This window comes from Macaca thibetana, chromosome 4 (assembly GCF_024542745.1).
Source record: "Macaca thibetana thibetana isolate TM-01 chromosome 4, ASM2454274v1, whole genome shotgun sequence".
NCBI lineage: Eukaryota > Metazoa > Chordata > Mammalia > Primates > Cercopithecidae > Macaca > Macaca thibetana.
Window position 1 is genome coordinate 114,547,122 of NC_065581.1, and position 14,342 is coordinate 114,561,463.

At 47.1% G+C, this 14,342-nt stretch overlaps 1 protein-coding gene across 1 annotated transcript; it reads left to right on the forward strand.

Moving 5' to 3' along the window:
• Positions 1-591: 591 nt before the first annotated feature.
• RAET1E (retinoic acid early transcript 1E) lies at positions 592-7,068 on the forward strand. Its single transcript, XM_050787187.1, has 5 exons — positions 592-778; positions 3,815-4,029; positions 4,703-4,963; positions 5,224-5,499; positions 6,406-7,068. Exons 2-5 carry the CDS (start codon positions 3,954-3,956, stop codon positions 6,504-6,506), a joined length of 714 nt encoding a protein of 237 aa, XP_050643144.1. The 5' UTR covers positions 592-778; positions 3,815-3,953; the 3' UTR covers positions 6,507-7,068.
• Positions 7,069-14,342: the final 7,274 nt, after the last annotated feature.

Below are 14,342 nucleotides of genomic sequence, written 5' to 3' on the forward strand. Positions count from 1 at the left end.
AACACACACACACACTGTTCTTAGCCCACCCCCGCTGGTGTCCCCACAGCAGCAGCACTAGTAGGTTGGTAGCAGCGAGTCCCTCTCCCTGCACTCTCAGGGCCTGGGTGTGTACAGAACAGGCTCCACTCAGGACAGATTTGAGACCCCTTATCCAGACCAAGAGGCGGAAGTGCACCCTCAAAACTGGGGTGCTTTAACCTTAGCAGCCAGAGAACCAGGTAGGGGATGTGTAAAAAATGTGCATCCCTGGGCCCCTTCAAACCCTTGACCCACTATCCTCTGAGGAGACAACCCCTTATCCCTCCAGCCCCATGGAGAGAGCCCCGCCCAGAGGCCACGGTTACTTTCTTTGAAGTCTGTTCCATCTAGTTAAGAAAGGACAGTGGTTCAGACCCACTTACCAGTGATCATGAGTCACAAGATGTCACCCTCTGGGTCTGATATGCACTTGAATTAACTGGCATACTGCCCGGCACACAGAGGGAACCCAGATGTGGAATGGATATGGGTGGTGTTACATGCCGCATGTTTGCCTGCCTTCCAAATTCATATGCAGAAATCCTAATTCTCAAAGGTGATGCTATTTAGGAAGTCATAAGTCATGCGAATGGAGCCCTGTGGGATTATGAAGTGACAGGAGAGCTTGCTGTCATTCTCTGCTCCCCACTGTGTGAGGATACAACAGGAAGACAGCCATCTGGTGAGGAAGAGAGGGCCCTCGCCAGACACCGGACCTGCCGACACCTTCATCTTGGACTTCCCAGCCTCCAGGACGGTGAGAAATAAATGCTTGGTGTTTTAGCCACGTATTCTGTTGCAGCAACCTGAACTGGCTAAGTCAGTGGGGTCCGATGATGAAATGGGACAGCTGTAAAAGTGAGGTGGAAAGAGGGGCTACAGATACTAAGTTTTATGAGGAAACCTTGTGCTTGAGAAATTTGAAAATGACACAAAATTTTGTTCTAAGACAAATTTTCAGAATTTGAAACTTAGAGCCCCAAGACTTTTCCCAATGATAGACTTGGCTTTCCTTGAGGTCTTGGCCACAGTAGGACTGCTGGAGTCTATTATAAGACCCATCTGGAAGGGCCTCCGCCATTGCTGAGGCCTCAGTAAATGGTTTTAAGGTCACAGTGTAAACAAAACTGCTGGGAAGTTGGAACCGGGTGGAGCCCACTGCAGCTCAGCAAGGCTGCCGTGGCCAGACTGCCAGATTTCTCCTCTCTGGTCAGGGTATCTCTGTAAACAAGGCAGCAGCCCCAATCGGGGCTTATAGCAGACTTAAACATCCCTGCCTGATGGCCCTGAAGAGAGCAGCAGACCTCGAGCACAGCATTCGAGCTCTGTCTGCTAAGGGTCAGACTGTCTCCTCAAGTGGGTCCCTGACTCCCATATACACTGACTGGGAGACACCTCCCAGTAGGGGCCGACAGACACCTCATACAGGAGAGCTCTGGCTGACATCTGGCAGGTGCCTCTCTGGGTCGAATCTTCCAGAGGAAGGAACAGGCAGCAATCTTTGCTGCTCTGCTGCCTCCGCTGGTGATACCCAGGCAAACAGGGTCGGGAGTGGACCACCAGCAAACTCCAGCAGACTGGCAGCAGAGGGGCCTGCCTGTTAGAAGGAAAAGAAACAAATAGAAAGGATTAGCACATCCTCTGAAAGACTCCATCTGAAGGTCACCAACACCAAAGACCAAAGGTAGATAAATCCACAAAGATGGGGAAAAAACAGTACGAAAAGGCTGAAAATTTCAAAAACAAGAACACCTCTCCTCCTCCAAATGATCACAACTCCTCACCAGCAAGGGAACAAAACTGGACAGAGAATGAGTTTCATGAACTGACAGAAGTAGGCTTCAGAAGGTGAATAATAACAAACAACTCTGAGCTAAAGAAGCATGTTCTAACCCAATGCTAGGAAGATAAGAACCTTGAAAAAAGGTTAGTCGAATTGCTAACTAGAATAACCAGTATAGAGAGGAACATAAGTAACCTGATGGAGCTAAAAAAAAAAAAAAAAACCAGCATGAAAATACCATTCAGGACATAGGCATGGGCAGACTTCATGTCTAAAACACCAAAAGCACTAGCAACAAAAGCCAAAATTGACAAATGGGATCTAATTAAACTAAAGAGCTTTTGCACAGCAAAAGAAACTACCATCAGAGTGAACAGACAACCTACAGAATGGGAGAAGATTTTTGCAATCTACCCATCTGACAAAGGGCTAATATCCAGAATCTACAAAGAACTTAACCAAATTTACAAGAAAAAAACAAACAACCCCATCAAAAAATGGACAAAGTATATGAACAGACCCTTCTCAAAAGAAGACATTTATGCAGCCAACGGACATACGAAAAAATGCTCATCATCACTGGTCATTAGAGAAATGCAAATCAAAACCACAATGAGATACCATCTCGCTCCAGTTAGAATGGTGTTCATTAAAAAGTCAGGAAACAGCAGGTGGTGGAGAGGTTGTGGAAAAATAGAAATGCTTTTACACTGTTGGTGGGAGTGTAGATTAGTTCAACCATTGTGGAAGACAGTGTGGCAATTCCTCAAGGATCTAGAACTAGAAATACCATTTGACCCAGCGATCCCATTACTGGATATATACCCAAAGGATTATAAATCATGCTGCTATAAAGACACATGCACACATATGTTTATTGTGGCACTATTCACAATAGCAAAATTTGTCCATCAATGACAGACTGGATTAAGAAAATGTGGCACGTATACACCATGGAATACTATGCAGCCATAAAAAGGGACGAGTTCATGTCCTTTGCAGGGACATGGATGAAACTGGAAACCATCATTCTCAGCAAGCTATCACAAAATCAGAAAACCAAACACCGCATGTTCTCACGCATAGGTGGGAGTTTACCAATGAGAACACATGGACACAGGGAGGGGAACATCACACACCAGGGCCTGTCGGGGGATGGGGGACTAGGAGAGGGATAACAGTAAGAGAAATAACTAATGTAGGTGATGGGTTGATGGGTGCAGCAAACCACCAGGGCACGTATATACCTATAAAACAAAACTACACATTCTGCACATGTAACCTAAAACTTAAAGTATAATAAAAAAAAAATTTTTTTTGTAGAGATGGAGTCTTACTATGTTGCCCAGGCTGGTCTTGAACTCCCGGCCTCAAGTGATCCTCCTGCCTCATCCTCCCAAAGTGCTGGAATTATAGGCATGAGCCATTGTAAGGGCTTGGCCATTTCAGTTTTGTTAATTAGCATCTACAATAGTGCCTGATACATGTAGTAGACACTCCATAAGTGTTTATTGAGTGACTCAATATGTTTTATTACAATTACACACACACACACACACACACACAACCCATCTGTCACAGTAGACCGCTTGCTGCCTGTTCGCAGCTAGTTTAATGAATATTGGGGTGTGCTTGGTAAGAGAAAATCTCAACCATTTAAGAGAAAAGAGTTTGAATGGGTTAGGGATAGTGAGAGAGGGGAAAATGGAGATGGGAGAAAATACAGGAATGGGGAGGGGGTACCAGGAAGAAAGGGAAAAGCAAAAGAGGCAGGGAGGAGAAGGGAAGAGGAAATTGGAGGAAGGGAGAAGGAACTCACATAACCTCCAACCATCCTGCTCACACCTGAGGGGGTTTTTTTTGCAGGGGCCATGGGGACAGGAGAGGAGAGTTTATTCAAAGTTAATTTTGTTTTTAAATGTCTTCTTTTATTTTTCAATAAATAATTATATTCTGAATACTTGGAAAACACTCCCTTCACAAAATTGTTATTTAATGTGGTCTCTACAGGCCTGCCCTCAGTTGTTCCAGGGTAAAGAATTTGGGCAGTGCCCACACCCACGCTGTTGGACATTTCTTCACCATACCAGTGAGGGTGTATGTGTCCACGCCCAGCTTCCTGCCTGTTACTCTCCACAATGTGCCAAGAATGCCCCTGACTTGTAGCCCTGTGCGCCTTCTTTTGCTTCTACTGTTGCTACTAACAGCCTTGGAGATCATGGTTGGTGAGTGTCCTGAGATCTCAAGACCTGGCTGAGGACAAGAGGAGGAGGGAGAAAGGTGGGGGATAGGCGACTGGGGTCTCCTGCAGGCTTCAGGCAAGCCAGTACCTGCTCTTAAGGATGATGTGAGGGAGAGGATCCCTAGGATGTTACCCCCAGTTCGTGCGAGACCCCAGCCTGAGGCCCTAGGCCAGGCACGGGCTCATATGTGGCAGTTCTATAATGCTACCCCCCACCTTCTACTCCAGGACTCTTTCCTGAACGCCCGGGACCCCGGAGGAATTCAGCGTGTGTCCCGTGATAAATACCTCTTTTTCCTTTCTATTGAATGTCCTGTGTATTCAGCTAGATTTTAAGTCTCAGGAGGTCACACAGAGGTTTGTCTGTTTTGTGCCTCAGAACTTGGTAGATGTTGCTAAAAGTATTTGTGACATGAATCCTCCTGTTAACACCATTAACACTAAGTACACCCCAAGGGTCCTCGGTACCATCAAGTATCTCACCCCAGACAGTCAGGGGGAGATGGGAGCAGGGATCCGGAAGGTTGAGGGAGTCTGGGATGGAACCGCCCCCTCTGCCAGCCTGGCCTGGTCCAGGGAGTCTTGGGTCACAGACGCGCAGGTTCTAATGGGCCTCTTCCCCTGTCCTGGACCTCACCTGCATCTTTCTCTCACAGGTGCTCACTCTCTTTGCTTCAACTTCACTATAAAATCATGGTCCAGACCTGGACAGCCCTGGTGTGAAGCACAGGTCTTCATGAATAAAAATCTTTTCCTTCAGTACGACAGTGACAGCAACATGGTCAAGCCTCTGGGCCTCCTGGGGAAGAAGGTAAATGCCACCAGCACATGGGGAGAATTGACCCAAACGCTGGGAGAAGTGGGCCGAGACCTCAGGATGCTCCTTCTTGACATCAAACCCCAGATAAAGACCAGTGGTAAGTGTGGAATGGGGTGGGGAAACGGAGGCAGGCAGCAAGAGAGGGGAGGGAAGAGCACAGGTGGGGAGGGGCTTTAGGTGTATTTGTGTATTGATCATTGGCCCAACCATAGAGACACAGGGGACCCAACGGGTGGGAAAGGGCAAGTCCGGGCAGAAAGAGTACAGGACCCTAAATATGTAGAGAAACACTTGACCTATTGGAAGACGATGGACCTCTCAAGAGTGGAGGATGATGGCTTTGTGTCTGGATTGCAGGTCCTTCCACTCTGCAGGTCGAGATGCTTTGTCAACGTGAAGCAGAACGATGCACTGGTGCGTCCTGGCAGTTCACCATCAATGGAGAGAAATGCCTCCTCTTAGATGCGATGAACATGACCTGGACAGTAATTAATCATGAAGCCAGTAAGATCAAGGAGACATGGAAGAAAGACAGAGGGCTGGAAAAGTATTTCAGGAAGCTGTCAGTGGGAGACTGTGATCACTGGCTCAGGGAATTCTCAGAGCAGTGGGAGGTGATGCCAGAACCGACAGGTAACTGAGCCGGGCAGGAGAATGTGGCAGCTCCCTTTAAAGGTCAAAAGCCTTCCCTGTGTGAGTGTCAGCGTGTGTGCAATAGAAAATTTGATTGACTTCTCCATGGGCTTCCTGTCTGGAGAGTCAGTGATGGCCATAAGGATTTCCCACCATCCTCCCTTTCCCATCCCATTTTCCACTGTTTCTTCCTCAGTGTAGAAACCCCTTCCCATTAACCAATGATCCAGTCACCAATGACCCACCGCTAAATGGTCCCAAGCCTATCTGGGTCATTGCAAACATCCAGGCCTTCTCTTCCTCTATTATAATTACCCTTCCACCGGTTCTAATGCCACTTCTTAGTCATGAAGCCTTCTCCACCTTCCCCACACAGAATTAAGCACCACCCATTGTGTCATCCTCCAAACAGTTCTAACCACAGTAATCATGTGAAATTGTGTGGTAATCAGATGAATATTTGCTACCTCTCTCAGTAGAAATCTGAGCTCCATAAGGACAAGGCACAACCCCATTCATCTTCATGGCCCAGGGTCTGGTAGAGTGGCTGTCACATGAGCCAGTGATTATGTGGGGCACCATGTGTTCCTGGGGAAAGCAGGGGCTGTGGAAAGCATATTTTTAGGTGTGACAGGGCTTGTGCTTTTTTTTTCTTTTTTAGTGTCACCAGTAAATGTTTCGGATGTCCGTGGGTCTTCTTCTAGCCTACTATATACATGGATCATCGTGGGGGCGTTCATCTTGTTTGTCTTAATGGGAATTTTTCTCATCTATATCAGGTGGCAAAAAGGTGAGTGGCAGGCTGGTCTCTGGCCCTTGAAGATGTCTTAGTCTGGTAAGGACTCGAGAGAGGTGAGCCATGGGTCTCACCCAAGTCCCCGCTCCCTGATCCATCTCTCTCCACAGAAATGGTGCATTGTCTTGGTCTTGAGTCCCCACACTACACAGCAGGGCTGGCAGCACAAACGTGCAGTGAGAGGAGGGACGAAGCACGCATCTCTTCCTGAGGAGGGGCAAGGTCTAAAATCTGGAATGCCTACCTGAGGTGTTGTCTCTTCGCCATCTGGCCCAGGGGTTCCCCCAGCATTTTGATGGAAAGTTTGTTTGCTGTCTGCGTTTAGCATGATTTATCTCAGCAAGGTTCCATCCCCTTTTCCCATTTGCCCTGAGAAGACTCACTGGTGGTGCTTGTGGCTGCAGCATTTACTTCTGGATAATACACAAGGTTGTGGTATAAGAAATCCTTTCACCACCCTCTAAACATTACATTGCCGAACTATATCCTACATTTTTAGTAGAGATGGGGTTTCTCCATGTTGGTCAGGTTGGTCTTGAACTCCCGGCCTCAGGCGATCCGCCCACCTTGGCCTCCCAAAGTGCTGGGATTACAGGGGTGAGCCATCACACCTGGCTGAGAGAACTATTATATGCCAGGCACATTGCCAGACATCTTCTGCTCTTTGGTCCTGTTTCTCTGCCTTTGCTCTGACATGAAGAATTCATTTCTTTCTTCCATTGCTGTCTTTGTCCTCATAGTATCCCCTCCAAATTGACCCAGGCAGACCTCAACATTTTCAAGTATAGCAATTTGGAAAAGTTAAGTAGAGCTCTTTGGTTCAAGTCACAGTTCCTGGGGGATCTCTCTGTGGAGTTCAAAGTTAAGGTTCCCTCTAACGAGAAAAATAGGCTACTCCACCTATGACTCACTGAGAATCAATGTTTCTTGTCCGGAGCTGCACGCCCCGGCCATAGCGAATAATAATTAACGATTAAAACGCCTGAGCTCTATTCATTTCCACCTTCTACCTCCTCCCTATCTTTGCCTTTTTTCCCCTGTACTAATACCTCATTAAAGATGGCGCTCTTTCTGCTGCTTCTTCATTCTTTTCCCGTGCCGGGGAAAATTGTTACTTAATAGCGCAAGCGCAACATGACGTCCGACCGGAGAAACCGAAACTAACCTGGCCACGCCCTCGGCAATGAGATCATTTCCGCCTTAGCCCAACCCCTTCCCTTCCAAGTGTATATAAGGCAGTGCATTACCGCCATTAAACGAGACTTGATCAGAGCACTGTCTTGTCTCCATTTCTCATGTCTCTTGTTCCCCAAATTCCCACCCCCTCCTCCAGGGCCTGTTCTGACTATCCCGTGGGCCGGGATGGTTTCTGATGTAAAACATGATTCTACCCTTGTCATTGCTTAAACGAATACTATGACTCAGATCTGTGTCTGCTTTGCAGGGTCCCTGACATGAAAAGTGAGTTTGCCAAGATCAGTGTCACAACAGGCTTGGCAAGATATGGCTTGAGTCAGTTAAGGGCCACTGGTCCAGAAGGGACTCATGTGGTGGGTGGTGTGATGGCAGCAGGAACCCAGGGAGTGAATATGCTCAAATGGGAAGGGGTCCCACCCACAGAGCTGCAGGCAAAGGGGTCCCACCTTAACCCCTGGTGGAAGGTGACTGAGAAGGACTTAACTGCCCCAACCAAGCAGGCTGGGACTTCAGTGCCATTGACAGTAGTGAAGGGGATTGGTGAGTAGGAAGGGAGGCAGAAGAACAGTTTTAGAAGCTGCGTCTGAACAGTAGGGATTTAAAGGAGGTGGGACCTCCATGGACACCTAGGGGTTCCTGACTCCCAGCCTCATCCTGGCAACTGAGTCTGCTGCTGAAGGGCTTCCTGTCTGGGCAGGAGCAGGTAGAGCTCAAGCACCAGCAGCGGTCAGTGCCACAGCTGAGCTGAACAAAAGTGGGAGGCAGAGCAGGCCTGGGGAAGGGTGTGTTGGAATTCAAGGGGAAAAAAGTATATCTGCCACCCTTTGGGGACAGCCTCCCCTTTGTGTTGCATGGATTTCTCTGTCACAGGGAGAAGCAGCACCCAGGGAAAAAGAGCTCTGTGTGCCCATGACACATTCCTATTTTGTTGTCTCTGGCATTTCTTGGCATTGTTTCTGCTGATGTGACAAAAGAGAGAAAAAGCTGATCAAAGCTAAATGTCAGAGCAAAGGGGTTGACAGGGAGTGTCTTTTCAGATACACAGGGACATTCACCAAGAAGGGCCATTTTTGGATCATAAAATAAATCTTAACTGGGCACGATAGATCACACCTGTAACCCCAGCACTTTGGGAGGCCAAGACAGGCCGATCATTTGAAGTCAGGAGTTCAAGACCAGCCTGGCCAATATGGCAAAACCCTGTCTCTACTAAAAATACAAAAATTAGCCAGGCATGGGGGCATGGGCCTATAATCCCAGCTACTAGGGAGGCTGAGAGAGGAGAATCACTTGAACTCGGGAGGCGGATTTTGCAGTGAGCTGATATTGCACCATTGCACTCCAGCCTAGGTGACAGAGTGAGATTCCATCTAAACAAACAAACAAACAAATAAATAAATCTCAGCATATGTAAAGGGTTGAAATCATGCAAAGCATCTTGTCTGAGCGCAATGGAAATAAACTAGAAATCAATAGCAGGAAGATATCTGGAAAAATCCTCAAATGTTTGGATATCAAATAATATGCTTCCAAATACTATATATCAAATAAAAAAGTACAAGGAAAACTAGAAAGTATTTTGAAATGAATGAAAATGATAACACAAAATATCAAAATCCATCAGACACAGACAAGAGAACGTTTAGAGGCATCCACACTGAACTTCTGATCTCTAAATCGCCGTGCATCATTACGGCCAAATTTTTTGTTCATGCATCATTACGGCCAAATTTTTTGTTCATGCTCATCTCTCTGCCTGGAATTTTCTTTCCTATCTGACCAAATTCCAGACAGCTATCCAAGTCCAGTTTAACTGTCACCTCCTCTAAGAAGTCACCAATCTTCCTGGATAGAATTAACTACCCCCGCTCATAGCTCAGAAATTCTGACCACAGAAAAATTATCACATTGTTTTATGATTGGGTGTATGTCAGTAAATTGATGAACTCACTTGAGGACATTACTTTTGTAACCTGAGAATCTATTGTGGCTGCTATATAGTAAAAGCTCAGGACATGTAAGGACTTGAGTGGCAGCTGAAGTAAGGGTCATCTCCTGGGTATGGAGCTTGGACAAGAACCTGCACTCTTCTGTTCCATTTTACCTCAACCATCCGTGTCCCCAACCACATCTCCACTATCCTACCTGTACCAAGTGCTAATCCCTTGAATCACCTCAGTGACTATCTTCAGCTCAATCCCAATCACAGGTCAGGAGGGAGGGCATCAGGTATACTGTAAGCAAAGCAAAGGATGAGATGGGGCCAACTGGCCTCTGGATTAGGGGCAGGGCTTTTCCTGGTATGAGGACAGGGAGAAACCAGATTGCTAAGTCTCCCCAAGACCCCTGCCAAATCTCACCGTAGAAATAAGATGAGGTGAATTTCACTTCTCGCCTGGGCATTGACGACCTGAGAGGCTTAGCTCTGGGTCAAGTTGAGCCCTCTCTGTCCCTGGCCAACAGGAGAAAGGCAAAGGCTGAACGAGTCTCGGGGACTGTCTCTGCTTTGCAAGTGGGCCCTGAGATTAACAGGGACCTTTCCAAATTAATGCATCCACAGTGGTTTGGCAAAGTCAGGCTTGATTTAAACCAGGGTCACTCTCCAGGGGGTGCCTATGTGGTGGGTGGTCTGATGGACAGAAACACAGAGGGTGGGCAAGACACATGTTGGGTGGGGCAGCAGCTTGATGATCTGACCATGGGAAAGTATATCATATGCCAAAGGATGAGGGGTCTCTAGGTTTAACTCCTAAGAGGAAATAGTTAAGAAGGCTGCCTGGGCTCCAGCAAAGCAGGCTGAAGGCAGGGCCACACAGACAGTGGGAGAGGGGATTGTGAGCAGAAGGGAAGGCCGAAGGTGAAGCCTAGACACTCCGTGAGGACAGCAAGAACTAGAAGATGGGATTCCTTGGACACGTGGGTTTCTGGTTCACCCTGACACAGAAATCCTGGCAAATGGCTTTGTGCCAAGCCCCACCGTCAGTGCTCTGGCCCTGCCGCAGGGATACCCTTGCCCACAGCTGGAAGACTCTTGCCCCCACTGTGGGCTTTCCCACTGTGTTCCCACTGATACTTTATCTTCCTCGGTTCTGAAGCCCTAAAATCTCTGCTGAGGTCTGGGTCTAACTAATGATGAAGTAAAGGGAAAGTGAACAATCATAAACTAGATGACAGAGAGGCAGGATGGGAACAATAGCAGCTGATCGCTCCCTGAGAGAGAGGTGGGATCTGAGTCCTGACAGATCATGGAGGGCTCAGTCCTGAGCTGATCTGACCAGGGTTCTGCATTCTTTTGTCTCCTTCCTGAAGGCGGAAGATCCACCTGGAGGTGATACCACAGCGGCAGCGCGGAATTGTTCACCCCGGGTCCTCAATCGCTGACAGCCTTGGCTCCCACTGCTCTGTGTTCCCTGAGTCAAGTGGAGTTACAAACCCCCTTCCAAGACAAGATGGCACTGACAGACACGGCTGACTCCTTTGCTGAACCAATTTAATGCATGACCTTCGTAAGTTGCACCCTGTCTCGGCCTCGGTGTTCCATCTCTGGAGTTCCATAACCTCTGAAGTTATGAAGATAATCTGTGCAATAAAGATTCAAGCACTGTCAATTTTGCTGTAATGTGACATATATGTTCCAAAACATTCCCAGCACTGTACAAAACAGTACCATAAAAATCACAAAGTTTGTGGGAAAACAAGGTTAGAGGCACAACACTCAAAAAATTTTTCAAACCAGGCACGGTGGCTCACGCCTGTAATCCCAGCACTTTGGGAGGCTGAGGCGGGCGGATCACGAGACCATCCTGGCTAACATGGTGAAACCCCATCTCTACTAAAAAGTAGAAAAACTTAGCCGGGCGTGGTGGTGGGCGCCTGTAGTCCCAGCTACTCGGGAGGCTGAGGCAGGAGGATGGCGTGAACCTGGGAGGTGGAGCTTGCAGTGAGCGAAGATCGTGCCACTGCACTCCAGCCTGGGTGACGAAGCGAGACTCCGTCTCAAAAAAAAAAACAAAAAAACATAGGGCTGGGCACAGTGGCTCACATCTATAATCCCAACACTTTGGGAGGCCTAAGAAGGAAGATCACTTGAGCCCAGGAATCTGAAGCTGCAGTGAGCCATTGCTCGTGAGATTGTGGACCTGTGATCCTACCACCAGCCCACCTGGTTCCAACACCGCCTCCTCTATGTGTGAGAGGGAGAGAAGAAAAGTGAGGGAGAAAAGAAAGGTAAGCAAAGAACAGAGAGGAAAAACTGGAATTAAGAGGAAATTGGGGGAATTAAACAGAGGAGAGGGCATGGATCCAAGGGAGTTGGAAGAGTTGCAGCTTGTGGATTAGTATGCAGTGGAGGAAGAAGGGTTGTTGGAAATCATTTGGGAGGTAGTATAACCAGACATGGATGAGAGTGACACACACGATGAACTAAGGCATCTGGAAGCTGGCTGGGGTGCCTGCCAGCAGGTATTGTGTATTCCTACATATCTTGGGTCAGCTGGGTGAATGCAGTTTTCTGCATTCACCATTTCTCACAGACTAAGTCACGCATAAGCAAACGTGCATTCACATTACACTGACATTCTTCCCTAATATATCATTTGCATTGGAATAAAGTATGGTTTTCAAACAAGCTGGTATAGCAAAACTGACTGCATAAATTATGTGAGCACAATGCAAGTAATTCTTTATTTTATTTTATTTTTTGCAGAGTTTCACTCAACTTCCAGGCTGGAGTGTAGTGGCGCAATCTCTGCTCACTGCAACCTCGATTTCCCAGACTCAAGCGATTCCCCTGCCTCAGCCTCCTGAGTAGCTGGGATTACAGGCTTGTGCCACAATGCCCAGCTAATTTTTGTATTTTTAGTCGAGACAGGGTTTCACCATCTTGGCCAGGCTGGTCTCGAACTACAGAACTCAGGTGATCTGCCCTCCTTGGCCTCTCAAAGTGCTGGGATTATAGCATGAGCCACTGAGCCCAGCCACAAGTAGTTCTTTTCTGATAAACACTTTAACACTGAATGCAAAAAAAAAAAAATTGTGTGTGTTATTTTTTTTTCTATTTTACTTTAAACTAGACACACCAAACATGTTTCTAAATAAACGTAATATGGAAATCTTTCTTTTTCTCCTCCATTCTCAGTGAGGATATGGTTGTAAATTCTTATTATCTGATAATTTTTATCAGATCTTTACAAATTATAAGCTTACTTGCAACTCTGTTTTCAGACTATCCCTTCTATTATAATCATGAAACTGAATTAAATAGGCAGCTTTTTTTGAGTTTTGTTCTTTTGTTTTTATTTTCATAGTTTTACAAGAATATAATGCACGTAGTCTGTCTTCCATTTTAAACCTAATGTCTTCCTAATTTCTCCTTCATAGTTTCAACAAACATAAAGGTAACAATTCAAAGCACCTGTCGCTTCAACAAGACGATATTTTATATATTTTAAAAAACAGATAACAATTTTGAAATACTTGCTATAAGAATAAAATTGTATCTAATAAGTAGAACTGGCCGGGTGCGGTGGCTCAAGCCTGTAATCCCAGCACTTTGGGAGGCCGAGACGGGCGGATCACGAGGTCAGGAGGTCGAGACCACCCTGGCTGACACGGTGAAACCCCGTCTCTACTAAAAAATACAAAAAAAACTAGCCGGGCGAGGTGGCGGGCACCTGTAATCCCAGCTACTCGGGAGGCTGAGGCAGGAGAATGGCATGAACCCGGGAGGCGGAGCTTGCAGTGAGCTGAGATCCGGCCACTGCACTCCAGCCTGGGCGGCAGAGCGAGACTCCGTCTCAAAAAAAAAAAAAAAAAAAAAGTAGAACTAAAATTTTGACTGATGTTGCAATAGATTTGGTGGGGGCTTTTTTGTGGGTTTTTCTTTCTTTCTTTCTTTTTTTTTTTTTTTTTTTTGAGACAGTCTTTCTCTGTTGTCCAGGCTGGAGTACAGAGGTGTGAACGCAGCTCACTGCAGCCTTGAACACCTGGGCCAAAACAATCCTCCTGCCTCAGCCTCTCATACTGCTGGGACCACAGGTGTGAGCCATCCCACCCAGCTAATTTTTAGATTTTTTTATAGAGGTGGGCATTTTACTATGTTGCCCAAGCTGGTCTCAAACACCTGGGCTCAAGTGAGCCCCTGCCTCAGCCTCCCAAATTGCTAGGATTGCAGGCATGAGCCTCTGTGCCTGGCCTTTTATTATTATTATTATTATTATTATTATTATTATTATTATTTTGAGACAGAGTTTTACTCTGTCACCCAGGCTGGAGTGCAGTGGCGCAATCTCGCTCAGCTCACTGCAAGCTCCGCCTCCCAGGTTCACGCCATTCTCCTGCCACAGCCTCCTGAGTAGCTGGGACTACAGGCGCCCGCCACTGCGCCCGGCGAGTTTTTGGTTTTTTTTTTTTTTTAGTAGAAATGGGGTTTCACCCTGTTAGCCAGGATGGTCTCTATCTCCTGACCTCGTGATCCACCCGCCTCGGCCTCCCAAAGTGCTGGGATTACAAGCGTGAGCCACTGCGCCCGGCCTGTTATTGTTATTATTATTTTATTTTTCAAACTAGGAAAAAAGCTATGCAGTAACAGAAAATTCTAGTTATATTTAAGGCGGGTGCCGTGGCTCAAGCCTGTAATCCCAGGACTTTGGGAGGCCGAGGCGGGCGGATCACGAGGTCAGGAGATCGAGACCATCCTGGCTAACACGGTGAAACCCTGTCTCTACTAAAAACACAAAAAAAACTAGCCGGGCGAGGTGGCGGGCGCCTGTAGTCCCAGCTACTCGGGAGGCTGAGGCAGGAGAATGGCGTAAACCCAGGAGGCAGAGCTTGCAGTGAGCCGAGATCGCGC

Bases quoted from the DNA above. Each gene is read 5' to 3' on its own strand.
- RAET1E (XM_050787187.1), top strand. From the start codon at position 3,954: ATGCCCCTGACTTGTAGCCCTGTGCGCCTTCTTTTGCTTCTACTGTTG. The intron at 4,030-4,702 runs GTGAGTGTCCTG...TTTCTCTCACAG, and splicing joins AGCCTTGGAGATCATGGTTG to GTGCTCACTCTCTTTGCTTC. The intron at 5,500-6,405 runs GTAACTGAGCCG...CTCTCTCCACAG, and splicing joins GGTGATGCCAGAACCGACAG to AAATGGTGCATTGTCTTGGT.